This window comes from Arctopsyche grandis, chromosome 4, assembly GCF_051622035.1.
Source record: "Arctopsyche grandis isolate Sample6627 chromosome 4, ASM5162203v2, whole genome shotgun sequence".
In the NCBI taxonomy this organism is placed as follows: domain Eukaryota; kingdom Metazoa; phylum Arthropoda; class Insecta; order Trichoptera; family Hydropsychidae; genus Arctopsyche; species Arctopsyche grandis.
In genome coordinates this window covers 14,056,284-14,072,107 of record NC_135358.1, presented here as the reverse complement: position 1 = coordinate 14,072,107, position 15,824 = coordinate 14,056,284, and the positions used below count along the sequence as shown (strand labels likewise).

The 15,824-nt window shown below is 31.8% G+C and overlaps 2 protein-coding genes across 3 annotated transcripts; both read right to left on the bottom strand.

The window, feature by feature from the left end:
- Positions 1-5,709: 5,709 nt before the first annotated feature.
- Rab5 (RAS oncogene family member Rab5) lies at positions 5,710-10,590 on the bottom strand. Of its 2 annotated transcripts, XM_077429727.1 has the most exons (6): positions 10,278-10,590; positions 7,746-7,995; positions 7,540-7,612; positions 7,210-7,426; positions 7,008-7,132; positions 5,710-6,329 (listed from the first exon to the last, which is right to left on the bottom strand). In XM_077429727.1, exons 2-5 carry the CDS (start codon positions 7,991-7,993, stop codon positions 7,023-7,025), a joined length of 648 nt encoding a protein of 215 aa, XP_077285853.1. In that variant the 5' UTR covers positions 7,994-7,995; positions 10,278-10,590; the 3' UTR covers positions 5,710-6,329; positions 7,008-7,022. The 2 variants fall into 2 exon arrangements, with proteins under 2 accessions (XP_077285853.1, XP_077285854.1); XM_077429728.1 differs by lacking the exon at positions 5,710-6,329 and having other exon boundaries at positions 6,972-7,132; positions 10,278-10,559.
- A 1,825-nt stretch (positions 10,591-12,415) lies between these two features.
- On the bottom strand, positions 12,416-15,575 carry LOC143911406 (uncharacterized). Its single transcript, XM_077430282.1, has 12 exons — positions 15,464-15,575; positions 15,302-15,385; positions 15,094-15,219; positions 14,932-15,015; positions 14,639-14,779; positions 14,411-14,551; positions 13,801-13,887; positions 13,461-13,668; positions 13,314-13,396; positions 13,022-13,173; positions 12,790-12,923; positions 12,416-12,705 (listed from the first exon to the last, which is right to left on the bottom strand). Exons 1-12 carry the CDS (start codon positions 15,569-15,571, stop codon positions 12,638-12,640), a joined length of 1,416 nt encoding a protein of 471 aa, XP_077286408.1. The 5' UTR covers positions 15,572-15,575; the 3' UTR covers positions 12,416-12,637.
- Between the last annotated feature and the right edge of the window lie 249 nt (positions 15,576-15,824).

The window sequence follows — 15,824 nt, the reverse complement described above, 5'->3', positions numbered from 1 at the left end:
TGGATTACGAGGACGATGATGACGACGACTTCGTCTCTTATCACGATGATGAGGAATATACCGCCGATAGACATTCGAATTATTCAGTTAGTATCGGAAGTGACGGTGACAATATTATAGATTTTGAAAGCGACTCTTATTATAACAGTGAAATTATTCCTCCGAGAGTCCATCCTCACACATTGCGTCTCCCTAGTGACTCGAATTCAAATGATAGTGATTCTGACAGTGAAGACGAATTTGGGTGGTCTGAAAATGATAAACCACCTGATTTAGAACGATTTCTTGGTGACCCTGGTGTGAAAATCTTACCAACTGATCATAAGAATATAATGGACGTTGTGGAATTATTTGTTGGTGATGATTTGTTCTCTATTTTTGTGGAAGAATCTAATCGGTATCACAGTCAAAATTCATCGAAGTTTAAAGATGGCAAAAAATCTCTACGATGGAGGAACATCGAGATGATGGATATGAAAAAATTCATGGGGCTGATATTGATGATGGGAAAAGTAAAAAAAGACACTAGAGACGAATATTGGAGCACGGATCCAGGTTGTGCCACTCCTATTTTTGCCCAAGTAATGAGCAGAGATAGATTTCGCCAAATATGGCAATCATGGCACTTTTCCAACAATGAAACACTTGATGAGAACCAAAAGTTGCACAAAGTACAACCCGTTTTTGATTACTTTATGCCAAAATTTTTAAATGTGTATAAACCCGCTCAGCAATTATCCCTCGACGAGAGCATCATTCCGTGGAGAGGAAGGTTATCATTTCGTGTATACAATGGAGCAAAGATCATAAAATATGGATTGCTCGCTAGAATGGTTCGTGAGAGTACAAGTGGCTACATTTGCAATTTTGAAATTTATACCGCTGAAAAAAAAAACCTAATTAACAACATTAAATCTGTGCTAGAACCCCATAGTAACCTGTTTCATCACGTCTATATGGATAATTTTTACAATAGCGTATCCACTAGTGAAATTTTGTTGCAACATGGGATAAGAACTTGTGGCACATTACGATCAAACAAAGGATTGCCCAAATGTCTGAAAACTATAAATTTGGAAATTGGCGAAACATCATTTCGTCGAAGAATGGATACCTTGTTACAAGTATGGAGACCAATAAAAAAAGCCAAAAAATACGTCGGAATGATGTCTACAATTCATTCAGCAAATATTTGGGGAATTGAAAAGACACATTGGAAAACCGGATTAAAAATAAAAAAAAAACCATCATGCATCATAGACTATAAGAAATTTATGAAAGATGTTGATCGTGCCGAACAATACATTTCGTATTATTCCATCTTGCGGAAAAACACAAAGTGGACAAAGAGGGTTGTGATGTTTGTGCTGAACTGTGCCCTTTTCAACGCATGCTGCATTTATAAAAATATGAATGTAAATAAAATTAGATATAAAGAGTTTTTGTATTTGGTCGGACGACACTGGGCATTAAATACTATGCAAAGTATTGAAGAAGAAGCTGGGCCTTCAACATCCACACAAAGGCCAACTCCAAGAGCTGACCATCCATTACGACTTTCGAGCGATCTGCGGAAGCACAAATTACAACCAATAAAGTCAAGCGGCAAGTCAAAGTATCCAACAAGAAAGTGTCGGGTATGCTCAGCTCACAAAATACGTGGTGAAACAAGATACACATGTGCATTCTGTGGGGTGCCTTTACATAAAGGAGATTGCTTTGAACGATATCATTCATTTGCGAAGTATTGATAAGTTTATGGCATTTTTAAAAATTTTCGATTTGTACTTTCATTTACTATTTATAAATATCTTAAAATTCAAGAAAATGTGTAAGTGTTCCATAAAATATACAAACCGTTGTGTTATTATGTTTTAACAAATTTTATAATTACACATATGTACATACATAGCTGCAAATGTAAAATAACTATAAAAAGATTTTAAAAATAAAAGTGTTCACAACCGTCTGGCATTATAATTTAATTATTTATTATACATGCCAGTATACTATTATCCGTTTAAATTTGTCTTAAATTATCTTACTCATAAACATATTTTTTTCTCAATTTAAAAGTAGTTGTATGAAAAGGTTGGTTATCCCTGTTAAAATAGTTATTTGACATAAAGACGATAGGAATACTTTTAAAAATATTCTTTGTATAAAAAATGCAGATGTAGGCCCTAAAATCCTTCAATGTCAGTTGGATAAATGCGTACAATGGCTTAAGAAGTGGAGTGAAAACCAGCACTAGTAAATCGGTCCATGTAACCTTTACATTGATAAAAGGGTACTTAACTGCCCACCCGTCATGATGGAAAACATAATGCTTTAACATAGAGACTCAGTTAAGTATTTGGGAATACACTTTGATAGATGCCTTGTCTGGAAAACTCACATTAAGAAAAAACGCGATGAACTTCATCTCAGAACTAAAAATATGCATTGGCTAATAGGTGGAAAGTCTGCTTTATCGTCGAAAAACAAGATACTCGTGTATAACACAATCATTAAACCGGTATGGACCTACGGAATACAACTCTGGGGCTCCGCTAGCAGTTCCAACATTGAAATCTTACAATGGTTCCAGAACAAAATTTTGCGAATAGCTCACGCTCATGGTTCACAAAAAATACCAAGGTACGAGAGTATCTTAATACCCCAACCATCAAGGAAGTAGCTGCGAAACTTAACATCGGTTATAGGAAGCGTCTTGTGTGCCACCTAAATCTTTTGCATATGGTGTGCTAAAGGAGAAATAGTTGTTTAATTTAGTTACAAGCTCGCAGCAGTTCAGTTTAGATATAAACATAATATGCCACTCACTATTATCAACCATGTGTGTATGTAATAAATAGGATATACATATGGCATGGGGTAAAGTGGATGATACATGAGATATTAAAACGATTTATCGAGGTTGTGAAAATAAGAAAGAGGATAGGAAATGCTGCTCCATGTACCAATGAACAAAAACTGATCATGTCTATTGCACTTAATCACCAAGTTTTATTCATATCACATTGGTTAAAAAAGCTTTTAGAAAAAGGAATTTAAAAAAAATATAAATATATAGATTACCTTCATATTGAAAAATAAATAGGTTTTAATCATAGTTTTTAATAATTTCCAAATATACAGGTGTGAAGTTTTTGATATTTGACATTTGTCAATTTGATGACATAGAAGAAAAATTACAGATCAATATCAAATATATTTGCACTAAAACGGATAATAAAACTCTCTGTACTGTAGAAATAAAATTTAAATGATTGAAAATCTAAATCTAGTCCACGGTAATTCTTTGGCCTTTTTTAAACACGCAAATTTTACTTTATTAGAGTCTAAGACGATATACCTCAAATATTTTGATCTCCCTTAAGTCTCAATACATTTAGTTATTCACAGTATAAGGGATATCTCCTTTTATAGTAAAATCTATACAGCAATCTTAGTTTCCTGTTCTCAAAGTAAATTATGACAATCTTTTAAATAAATCAATTTGCAAATATTATAATTTTGGATCAACAAAAAGTATAAAGGTTTCATTTTTCTTACAAAAATTGAATGATGGTATCTTTTCATTAAAAAAATATTTTTTACGGCAATTTCGTTACATGTTAGCGATGTTATTTTGTGTGAGAATGACAAATTTTTGCAAGGAAAAGAGTATTACAGATAATGAGTCACGTTTCATATGAATAAGTTTAATGTAATAATTTAAAAATCTCAAAACTACAGTACTTTCAACACTTAAAATAATATGCAAAAAATGATTTCACCAGTTCCATTAGCTCCTTATTAACCACCGATGAATATATGTATATGTGTTATTTTAAAATAAAGCTACATATAAGAAAATAAACAAATTTACAGTGTCCACTGAACCCATGACATTGACTATTATATAAATATATTTATATATATATAATATACACTATGATGGTAGCTTTGGTACATTCCAATTAAATAAAATTGGCAAAAAAATTAAAAATGTTAAAGCCTTTAAAATATACTTTTATTAAAAACAAAAGTAATACAATCGAAGCAAAATGTTTCTTTTTATGATAAATAAAATTTATTCTAGTGATAAAATACTATTATATTATTGCAACAAGTTAATATAACAAATAACTAAATAAAAATGCTTAAATATGAAGATACAAAATTCTTCACCAAACACATTTTTATTATATATAAAAGATTTAAACGACAATTTTAATTTTCTTACAGTACATATACAAAAAGGAATTTCCACATACATAATATACATACAAATACAGTGAAAATTCAATAAAAGCAAGGAGTGTGTTGTATACTGAATTCATTGGGATTTTTTTTAATTTATCAATAATAATGAGTAATATCAACCTTCGGAATAACGCAAATATTTTGCGAAATTTAACACAATAAAATACGTTCTCATAACTTATGTATGTATACGTTTTTTATTCTCATGGTGCTGAAGTATAAAAAAAGTGGTTGATTTGCATTTATAGAATTTTCAGTATATACAAAGGTATGTGAGTACATTCAAAGGCCTCTGGCGAGCAGAAACCATGTCCCAATTAAATATTGATATTTTTTGCAAGAACCAAAACCAACAGTTAATGTATTTATTATTTCACATAAAAATATAATAAATCTCAATATATTTTTTAAATTATAAATTTAAATCATAATACATAGTACTCTCAGAAGCGACACCATTTGTTCATGTATTATAGTTACAAACATATTTTTGATGAAATACCTTAGTGTGATGAAAAAATAATATGGAGTAAATTTAAAGATAACTTGGAATGTACCAGAGTACATTAAACTAGGATCATTTAACTACTTACTGCAGTAAACATAGACAATGATCAATAAATCTATTTGTATACATTTATATTATTTTTATAAAATAGAATTGTGTCGCTATTAACACATAGGCTTTAAAATTCATTGAAATAGAGGTGTAAATACAATTCATAATAAAGCATTAATACATATATATATATATATATATATATATATATATATATATATATATATATATATATATATATTTAAATAAACACTATCGTTGAAAATGTATAGAAAGTTAGTACATTTGAAATGATCAAAAATATTTACATAAATAAAAATAAAATGGATGAATCAAGACGTCAAATCAAAATTTCGATGTAACTACCAGGTGAACAAATATCCACAACTTCTTTAAAATGAAACAAATAAAAGGCACATTGCATGTATAACCATGTCAATTATTAACGAATGTAAAGATTACACAATAATGGTAATTGAGGTGTCCACTGAATAGCGTTCATTATAAAATCTTTCAAACTTTCGATCTTATTGAATGAAAATGATCAATAATATTGGTGAAAAGAACAGTTGCAACAATCTACTCCCTAGTTTAACAACGGCATACAAGAAATGTCTTCACAAAAAAATGTATAAAAACATATTGAAACTCAGCATATTGAGTGGTTTAAGAAAAAAAAAATAATAATAATAATGAAAAACCATAACACTTAATGCGTATCAGCTCACTTGACTTATTTTTATACATTTTAAACGCTGCATATAACTTACTCTTTTCAAAATCACAGTTTGTACATACAAAAGTTGTGGTTAATTTGCGCCCCCTTGATACAGTATCCATTATTTTGCTTAACTCTTAAACAACAGGACTCACCATCTGTCAACTTTATTTTATTATTTGTAAACATTGTCCGAGTTGTTTGATCAATCGGAACACTTGAATTGCACCAGCAAATACGCAAATATAATAAAATAAATGCGTATTTCGACAAAGAAAACAATACAAATTAGCGGATATTATGACAGGTGATAAACATACCCCACTGATAAAAGGTTAACACAAATTAAACCAAATGAATTTGGCTAAAAGATCATTAACGCTTAGAAGACAAAAAAAAAAAGCATAATATTTTGGAATGCGATTAAGAGAATTTCAGTATAACTTTACCCCATAGCTAAAATAATACTTCCTATCCGCTGAAAGTATCACACAATAATAAAAATAAAAGGTATTTAATCTAGACAACGTTTTTATGCCACTAAAAACAATTACATGAGTAAAAATAAAATAACATCTAAATGAAGCATTTTTGATCATTTTTTTTCCTCTATATATTTTGTATATGTATATGAATATGTATGTGTGTGTGTATACGTATATTAAATATACATATGCACACACATATAATATAAATTGATTTTATTTTTCATTGGAGTGATTTCAATATGATACTTCAATCTGCCATCACTAGATGGTGAGCCAGTCTTATGCTATGTTTGCCATATCGTATTTTTCTAACCTGAAAAATGGATAAACACTTCATATAATTATTGCATTATTCAAACATTTGAGCTCGAATACAACACTTAATACTTATTTGAAATAAACATATTACATTGTAATTTGACAACACGAAATTCTGTTTCACTGGGAACCCAAACGCTGATTACTATTTTAACATATGGAGCGCGTTATGATAAAAACTCGCAGCTTTATGATTGATTACACAAATATTACATATATTATACTTCAATTCAAGTTTCCAACTTAACATTTTTTATAAATGTATGATAATATAAATATATTATAATGATATCCATTTATACACACTAGTATAATATTAAAAAGCAAAATACATATAAATGATTTAATTTTTACAGTGGACCTTTGTGGAAATTTAATGTTAAAATTTTATACAAAATTTTTCAATCACCTGGTTCTAATAGTTTTTTTACCATTAACATTTTAATTACTACAAAATCTCACGAATTACCTTCCCTATCAGATTGAAGTGATTTACGTCGTTAACATACAATCTTTTTTTATCTTAGAACAATATAAAAATGTAACATAATCTGTTCATCACTAATTATTTAAAAAAAAATATTGGCATTACATTATATGTACACATCATTTTTAATGTAATACAATAAGCGCGCGAATAGTTTACAAAGCCCAAAAAGGGAAAATAATATACCAGTTGTTGGTTGTATCACTTGCAGCAATTGCCTGCTTGTTTGGGAGTTTCTCCCTCACCAAGTCGACGTCCTTGTCCACTACCAGCAGTTCCACTAACTTGCTCATATTTCGGTAATTTTTTCGCTGTAAACACAATTTTAAGTAATTAATTACTACAGGCCGCCATTAATTTTAAATCTATAAAAAAAAATACAACATACCGATTGCTAAGAATATTTCATTTACATTCATAGCTGTTTTTGCACTCGTTTCCATAAACAATAAACCATTTTCTTCAGCATACGCTTGAGCTTCTTCGAACTCTACCATTCTTTTATTAGCTTGATCAGTTTTATTGCCAGTTAAGGCTATCACTATTGTTGGAGACGCCTGTCGCTGCAACTCTTTAACCCACGTTTTTGCACGACCAAATGTATCCTTAAAAATTAAAAATATTTTTAGTTTATTTCAACTTTATTGAACGTCCCATGCTATAATTTGAAAATAAGTAATAATGCATAAGCTGCGCAATAATGGTAAAAATAGCATACTTGATTTGTGATGTCATAAACTACAATAGCTGCCTGAGCACCTCTATAATACATCGGCGCCAAACTGTGATACCTAAAATAAGAAACCCAAGAAGTGTTTTACATTTCATCGTAATCTCATAATTGAAATGTCAAAACACCATTCAACTGTGTTGTATATTATATACAATATATATATTTTTTAATATAAACTGGCATTTGTTTACCTTTCCTGACCAGCGGTGTCCCAAATTTCGAATTTAACATTTGTCGTATCATCCAAACATACCGTCTGGGTAAGAAAAGCTGCACCGATTGTGCTTTCTTGATATTCGTGGAATTGTCCTTTAACAAATCTCAACACTAGTGATGATTTTCCTACAGCCGACTCTCCTAGTAACACCAGTTTGAACTGGCAAATTTTGTTTTGAGGCGCACCGTTGGGTCTCTGGGCACTACTTCCTTTATTTGCCATGACTGAAATAACAAAACAAAACAATAAGACTAAAAATTCACTGAAACAATGGATAACGCAATTTATTGACGAATTTCAACATTAAAAATAATGAACATATTTTGAAAATAAAAATCATTTTACCATAGGTACAATTTATCCTATACGGCTGTTAAAGTAATCATTTCAAAAGATAACGAAAATAAAGGCCACTGTTGTGAAATTATCTCCTCGCACACTAAACATTATCCTGTCTGCAGTTTATAGAAGAAAAAAAAACTAATATGCATAAATTTCGCATATGTATTGTTTCGAATATACAATAAGTATCATTCAATTAAAGATTATTTTAAATCTACAAGGAAAAACCGGTACACATATATTCAGTGTTTTTTTTATTTTATTTTCCAGTTTGATCAGGCTGCTGAAGAGCAAAACCTAAATTGATGTGATATGTAAATATTTATCAAAAAGTTCATTAGCAAATCCACAAAATATTACGAGGTTCAGTATTCGCAGTTCACAATTGAGTTGTGGCCATCAATACGAGTACCACTCAACTACAACTACCAGTTTAACCAATGAGTGATAATTTTTAAAAGAAGGCATATGCATTTTTTTCTCAGATAGTTCTTAATTTACTTTTCCATTATCGATAATTGTTGATGACTGACTCTCAGCATCGCTAAAAAACGATCATTGGCAAAAATTACATATTGATTTGTTAATCTTTTTTTTAAATAAACATATAATAGTTCAAAAATAAATAGAATATTTGTAATTATATACAATTAGTCCGTTTGAGTCATTTTTTTGTTACCTGAAACTCAATTAATCGGTTTTGAATAATATAAGAAAAAAAAAATAACAATAGTGGACAGTATATTACTGTGGTACTTTTCCATTATCGGGAGGCAAAATATATATTTTTTATTTAAAACAAAACCTAACCTATTGCTTGGACAATTAAATAAATAAACCTATGTAATAAATATTAAATTTAGATTTTGGAGGGCACAAAATGTCAAAAATCCACCGTTGAGTAAGTAATCTGCCAGTAATTTTGGTAAACAAGCTTTCATCGATTAATATTTTGCTTAATATCTTCTTGTTTTGTTCGCTCATTAAGATTTTCAGCATAGATTTCTCTTGTATCGTTCATCCAGTCAATGGTTATGTTCTTGGTTATGCCTAATTCCCCCTTGTACAATTTAATTGACTACAATTCCTTGGCCTAACCAATTCCCATGCTGGTTGTTAACTTTCTTTCGACAAAAACAATTAGAACCATATTTTATGTTTTCTTGCATGCTGCATCCTTGTTAGAAAGATGATTTTTTTTGTAAGCATGCCATGGCATCTTTAACAGATGAAAGAATGAATAAGTTCATTTTTAAACGCGAAAAACAATGCTTCCAGATAATAGGAAAGTACTTATATTGTCGTTTATTTTCAGTGAATTTATCGAGATTGTTCTTTTATTGAAAATGACTCAAACAAGGAAGTTTCTTTTTAGAAAATTAAAAAAATAATCGTCTGGAGTGATTATAATATGTATGTACGTAAATGATTTAATTGAATACAGTACAGATTCCAATTGAATGAATCACTCAAATTCGAAGGAGAATCGAAAAATACTGGGACTGCCATATAAATTCGATAAAAATATTGTATAAATATTTTTAAAAAATTATAGAAATAATAAAATCGTTTTTCATCGCCAGAAACGTAACCTATAAATATATCGTTCGAGTGTCGAACATTGACCATTTTAAAAATGCTCAACATTCGAAAGTCGACGACTGTCCCAACTAATTTCGACGATTTCGTATACCTGGAATTAGAATTTCGACAATATGTCGCAATTCGGAACGATCTTCGAAGACGGAGCACAATAGAAATGCGTCACAGCATCGATTCGGACGGCGAAGAGTCGAAGGCGAGCAGTCGAAGACAGGAAGGTCGACTCGACTCGACTCGACTCGACGAGAGGTTTCAATTCGAAAGTAAACAAGTGAATGGCGACGAAGACGAGAATAATAATCGGTGTAATCTTTTGTTTTAGATATGCGTGCGCGCGTTTTGACGTGTGACGTCGCCGGGGGAGGGGGGCGGAGGTAGCGGGGCCGGCGGCCGGGGGGCAGGGGGGCGGCGGGGCGCAGTCTCGGGCGGGGGGAGCGGGGAGCGGGGGCCGGCGGGGCGCGGGGTGGCGGGGCGGGGCGGGGCGCGTGACTCAGCCGAGGCTGACAATTAACAGCGCGACGTCACGCAGACGGCGGCGGGGGTGCGGGGGGCGGAAGTTCACCTGCGCGGGGGGCGCGTCCTCCGGCGAGGGCTGCTGCGGGGTGAGCGGGTGAGCGGGTGAGCGGGCGAGCGGGCGGGGGTGGGCCGAAACTAGCACCACGACGAACCAGAAACCAAATAGCGACGAACAGTGAACAACGAAGAGTGAGCAGTCGTCGCAAGCCGCAATCGCCAATCGCCAATCGCCAATCGCCAGTCGCCGACCGACAGCCGCGAGCCGAGAGTAGCCGACAGCGCCCTCGCCCGTCTCCGTCGTCGACACTCAAAACTCGACACTCTGCACTACAGTGCACTCTATATTCGGCACACACACTCAAACCGCTACCTGCACGTATACGCCCCGGCACGCACACATTCGCCGACTCTCTTACTTTCCAGCCGGCCCCACGTCGTTTGTTTATTTCGTGACTTCCCCTTATCGACGATTTTGATTCATATTCAATAGCAAACACGAAGAGGTGATCCCCGGTGGTCTCGGACGACACCTCGAATCGATCGATTTTTTTAATATTCTATTTTATTTTTATATAGATAAATAGGTAAACGGACTACTAGTCATATGTGAACCAGTCACAGGACAACTGGTCGCTCTAGATCGGTCACACGTGATCACCCGTCACACTAAAACTGGTCACACCCAAAAATTCAACCAATTTTTAATTTTTGGGTGTGACCAGTTTTTTCGTGACCAATTTTCGGGTGTGACTAGTTTTCTCGTGACTAATTTTCGGGTGTGACCAGTTTTAGTGTGACGGGTGATCACGTGTGATCGATCTAGAGCGACCAGTTGTCCTGTGACTGCTTCACATATGACTAGTAGTCCGTTTACCTATGGGTACCTCACGGGCCCGTTTACCTATGGCTACCTCACGGGCCGGAATGTGAAATTACCGAAAACGCAAATATCGGAAGGCAAAGATCGAAAATCTAAAGATCTTAAGTCGAAAGATAAAAAAAGGGTGCATGGTAAACGGTACATACTCACTTAATTTGCGCGAGCGGGATACAACAGGAACAAGAGGAACAGGCTTTTCCTCCCGTATTCTGCGCGCGCACATTAATACGGGAGGAAAAACCTGTTCCTCTTGTATCCTGCTCGCGCAAATTAAGTGAGTATGTACCGTTTACCATGCAGCCTTGTTTTTTGATCTTTCGACTTAAGATCTTTCGATTTTCGATCTTTGCCTTCCAATATTTGCGTTTTCGGTAATTTCACATTCCGGCTCGTCACGGAGACCGAATTGGATTACACTGTTCGACAAATGACGATTTTTTTTTCGGTTCGGAGACGAGATATGACTTTTCTTATAGATCTATGCCCAGTGAACACGAATCTGGTAATAAAAAATGTTGATTGGCTACAGATTCGGAGATATGTGTTTTTTAAATCGCGCGATTTTTCTATATGTTGGTATTGTTTGGTCGATGACTCAAAATCTGTCGATTTTCTGTTCAAAATGACAATTGGAATCTGTAGTCGGATATTTAATCTTTCATTTGTAGTACTTTTCAGCTTCAAAATCTCTCTTAGTAGTCGTCCAGTTCAAATCAAAATTACGTATTTTCACTTGGGATTTTTTCCCACTGTTAATACTATTTTATATTGAAATATGTTTATTGGGATAGTGTTCTGGACACACAATTTTTTGTTTTCGTCTAAAAGAGTTAATTGGAAGTGTGCTGAATTTTAAATCGGTAAAATTTCGAGCTAAAAGCTCGTACTAGTATTTACACGAATCTGAATTGAATTAATAGGGATAATATATTAAATTGTCTTTATATGAGAATTAAATAAAATTCCACTTAGAAAAATTATATTTCGACTGTTCTTGTGGATTAATAACAAAAATTTTATTGATAACTGGCTTACCTCGATAAAATAAACGAGTAAAGTATTCAATTCAGAATCATACCTCTTTTCCGACCAGAATCATACCTCTTTCCGACCGATGAATGAATTTGGATATTTAAAAAAAAAATCCAAAACTGAAATGGATTTTCCTTCGGTGATTAGGTGTCAAACTATGTACACACACACGCATTAATGAATGAATTGAATTTCCTATGAAAATGTAAATATCGGGAAGGGCTAACAGGTAAACCTCAATGCGTTTTCCTAAACAAATAATTAAAAAAATTGGAGCATACATACATTTTATTACAAAAATCGCTGTATTTCGAGAGGCTGAAGAACACGAAATTAACAATGAATTAATCCATATATGGATTTAGACTTGTGCATAAATTTATACATAAATCAAATTCAGATATTTGTGACAGCGGGTAGGATGATTGATTTATTAAATTAAATAATAATAAATACAAAAAAGTTAGGCCGTTTGGAGTGTTTAAGTGTTTATTTTAATTCTTGAAAGTGTAGTTGGTAAAATCTTCGTTTAATGACAACATCTTCAAGACATTTTGCAGTTCTAAAATTTTAAATTTATTTAATTACTAATTACTATGATCATAAATGGGTAAGTGGGTATAACTTATAAATATATTTTACATACTTTTCTTCTTCACTTGTTGTAATAGTTTTTGAACACATTCAAAAATTAAATGGGATTTATTACATAATTCTGAACCTTTAGCCGTGGATTCAGACAATTGTAGTTCAAGCCAAGCGATACATTCTGTTTTATTCCTGAAAATTAACCAATTTTCATACATTGACATCAACTAAAAAAATAATAATCATAAGATCAATAAATGGTATTGAAATGAATCTACATTTCCACATACTTATAGTTTTCGTTTAGATTTTTTAATGATTCCTGAGTAGTTCTGAGCGTATCGTTAAGTTCTAAGATAGTTTCATTATTCCTAGAACATATCTCTTCAAAATCAAGCAAATTCATTTTTTGTAAATTAGTTTCTTTTTTCAACATAATATTCTGTAAATTTTACACGCTTAATGTAAAATATTGAATTATTAAAGCACCTTGTCCACCAGTTTGCTCGTGGATAAGACCCTTATCATGAGAGATGAAAATAAACACAAATGCTACAACAATCACTATGATTAGGTACTCACCTCATTTTTGTAATCTGAAAGTTTTTTTTGTATATTAGGTAAAATTTGAGATTGTATTCTAGAGCAATTTTTCTTCAATAGGCCTGAAATAAAATTATAAAAATCACTATATCATTTTTTTTAATGTTGATAATTACGTTTTCATACCTTTAGTGTTTTTTATATTCATCTTAATTTCATTCAGTGTTTGTTGTATGTTTTTGATCCAAAATTTCCTTTCTGGTTTTTTAAAAAGCTTATTGTTCTTGGACTTTTGTAGCTCAGTTTGAAGCATCGATACTTCACTTTTCAATTTGATATTTTCATTTTTTAATTCTTCAACGGCATCATCCTTTTCTTTTAGAGTTTCATTTAACTAAAAAAGATTAAACCAAGTAGATTGCATGCGATTTGAATATTTTATTTTTAATTGTTTAAGCATTTAATAAGAGAATATAGAATAAATTTCGATTTTACAAATTATTTATACTTTATATGTTTCTCTTACCAAAATTTCTTTCAAGGAATTTAAATTCAATAGAATGTCAGAAACTTCATCTTTTACATCTATTAGTAGTGACTTTTTTTTATTGTTCTGTAATAAATTTACATATAAACCACTTCAATATGTTATACATAAGTTAATTTAAAATTACACATGGTTACGTAAGTACTGTTTAATGTTATAACTAAAGAGCGAATCAATTTTGCGCAGTTTATTGTTTATTATTCGCCGTGCTTTGTTAATTTTTATGATGAACCTTTTTTTATGCTCTCTAGTTTTGTAGTTTTCCCTGTTTCCTGGAAAATAGACCTAAAACGCCTTGTTTCCTGAAAAAGCACGCTTCCGATCCTACCTCTAGTTATAACCATAGATCGGCGTGGACGGATACTTTTCGCACAAAAAATGGTTCAATATTGTTAACCTTTTTTTGCTAGTCTAGTTATATTATATACAGTACGCTTTTTACAACGTTTGTTCTTCATCAAATGTTTATATAATTAGTATGATAAACAAAAAATAGGTCAACTTTACTAACCATATTTTACAGAAAAATTCCACAAATACATACATATATGTACTTTTGAATATTGTAACTAAAATACATGCTACTTACACATTGGTTTGGTGAAATATTTGTGTTAGACTTTATCTTAGTTAAAAGCATTTGATTATCAATTTGTAAATTAAATTCTCTCAAAGAATAATCCAAACAAGATTGACGGAGATTGTCGATAGTTTTTTCCTGGGACATCATCTAAATTATAGATGAATACATGTTAATATCAATATCTTTATTTTACAATTGCATTTAAAAGAAAATTAGAAATACACATTCACTTACTTCTTCATGACAATTTTTATATAAGTTCTCCATAACACCCAAATCAAATTTCAGTGATTTGATTTCATCTTCATACTTCTTGGTAAGCAAAAGCTTTGATTCATCTTCAAATCTTTGAAAGAATAAATCATCCGAAATTCCCTTCAAAAAAATTAAATAAAGAAAATCGTACTGTATGTCATAACAAAATATGAAATGACTTTATATAAAACAGCGCGAGTTAAAATAATAATTATGACAACTTCTAGATAAACCAAAATAAAATAAAGTAAAAAAAAAATTCATGAACTTACATCGCTGTGATTTTCTAATTTTTCTCTCTGGAGTTCATTTATAGTATTAGTGTGGAAATCAACAGCTCTTTGTAAATTAGCTATCTGTTCAAATTAATTGTAACACTTGTAAGTCTAATTTATTTGGATCAATGAATCTTTAAAATAACCTCGTCTTATTACCTCTATCGCTTTTGCATCTCTATCACACTGTAATATGTTGAAACACCGAGTCAGCTCCTTTAGTTGATTTCTGGTGTAATTTAAACTATCTTCCAAAACATTTAAAGTGTCCTCTTTATTTTCCAGCTGAATTAATAATTTATATAAAGATATAAAATTCTGGATTAATAGAAATGTATGAGAATAATTATTCAAAAGAGCTAATTACCATTTTCTGAACAGAGTTCAGTTTGAAATGCATATTTTCTAAACCGCCATAGTCCAATATGCTATCTTTTATCAATGATTCATTCTACAAAAGTACATAATTGTAAATTTAACATTAGTATTACACGCTCCAAGAAATTAATTTATATTGTATTATTTGAACCTCTGCAACTAGATTGCTGATATTTTTTCTTATATCATTCGAATCCATGATTTCACTAATCACTAACAGAACGGCAAGCCACACCTTCTGAATTTCAACTGTAAACATGCAGGTCATCAACATATGCATACACAGTATTAATAGTGAGCTGTGAAAGAGGGGAGGGTGGCTATATTTAGGAAATCAGAAATACATACGTTTCATAAAACATATGCGAATGAATATCTCCAGTTGAACTGAAGTATTTGATTTTAAATATAAAAACCATACCTTTTATCAAAATAAAGAACTTGATATCGGATATGTATTTTTAAAATATTAAATAATAATAGTTAGGTAATTTCGAAGAAGGAAAGTTGTA

Coding starts and splice junctions, on each gene's coding strand:
- Rab5 (XM_077429727.1), bottom strand. CDS start 7,993: ATGGCAAATAAAGGAAGTAGTGCCCAGAGACCCAACGGTGCGCCTCAA. Junction 7,427..7,539: donor TTTATGACATCACAAATCAA/GTATGCTATTTT, acceptor TTAATTTTTAAG/GATACATTTGGTCGTGCAAA. Junction 7,133..7,209: donor TGAAATATTCTTAGCAATCG/GTATGTTGTATT, acceptor TTGTGTTTACAG/CGAAAAAATTACCGAAATAT.
- LOC143911406 (XM_077430282.1), bottom strand. CDS start 15,571: ATGTTTACAGTTGAAATTCAGAAGGTGTGGCTTGCCGTTCTGTTAGTG. Junction 13,397..13,460: donor GAATATAAAAAACACTAAAG/GTATGAAAACGT, acceptor ATTTTATTTCAG/GCCTATTGAAGAAAAATTGC. Junction 12,706..12,789: donor ACAACAAGTGAAGAAGAAAA/GTATGTAAAATA, acceptor TTAAAATTTTAG/AACTGCAAAATGTCTTGAAG.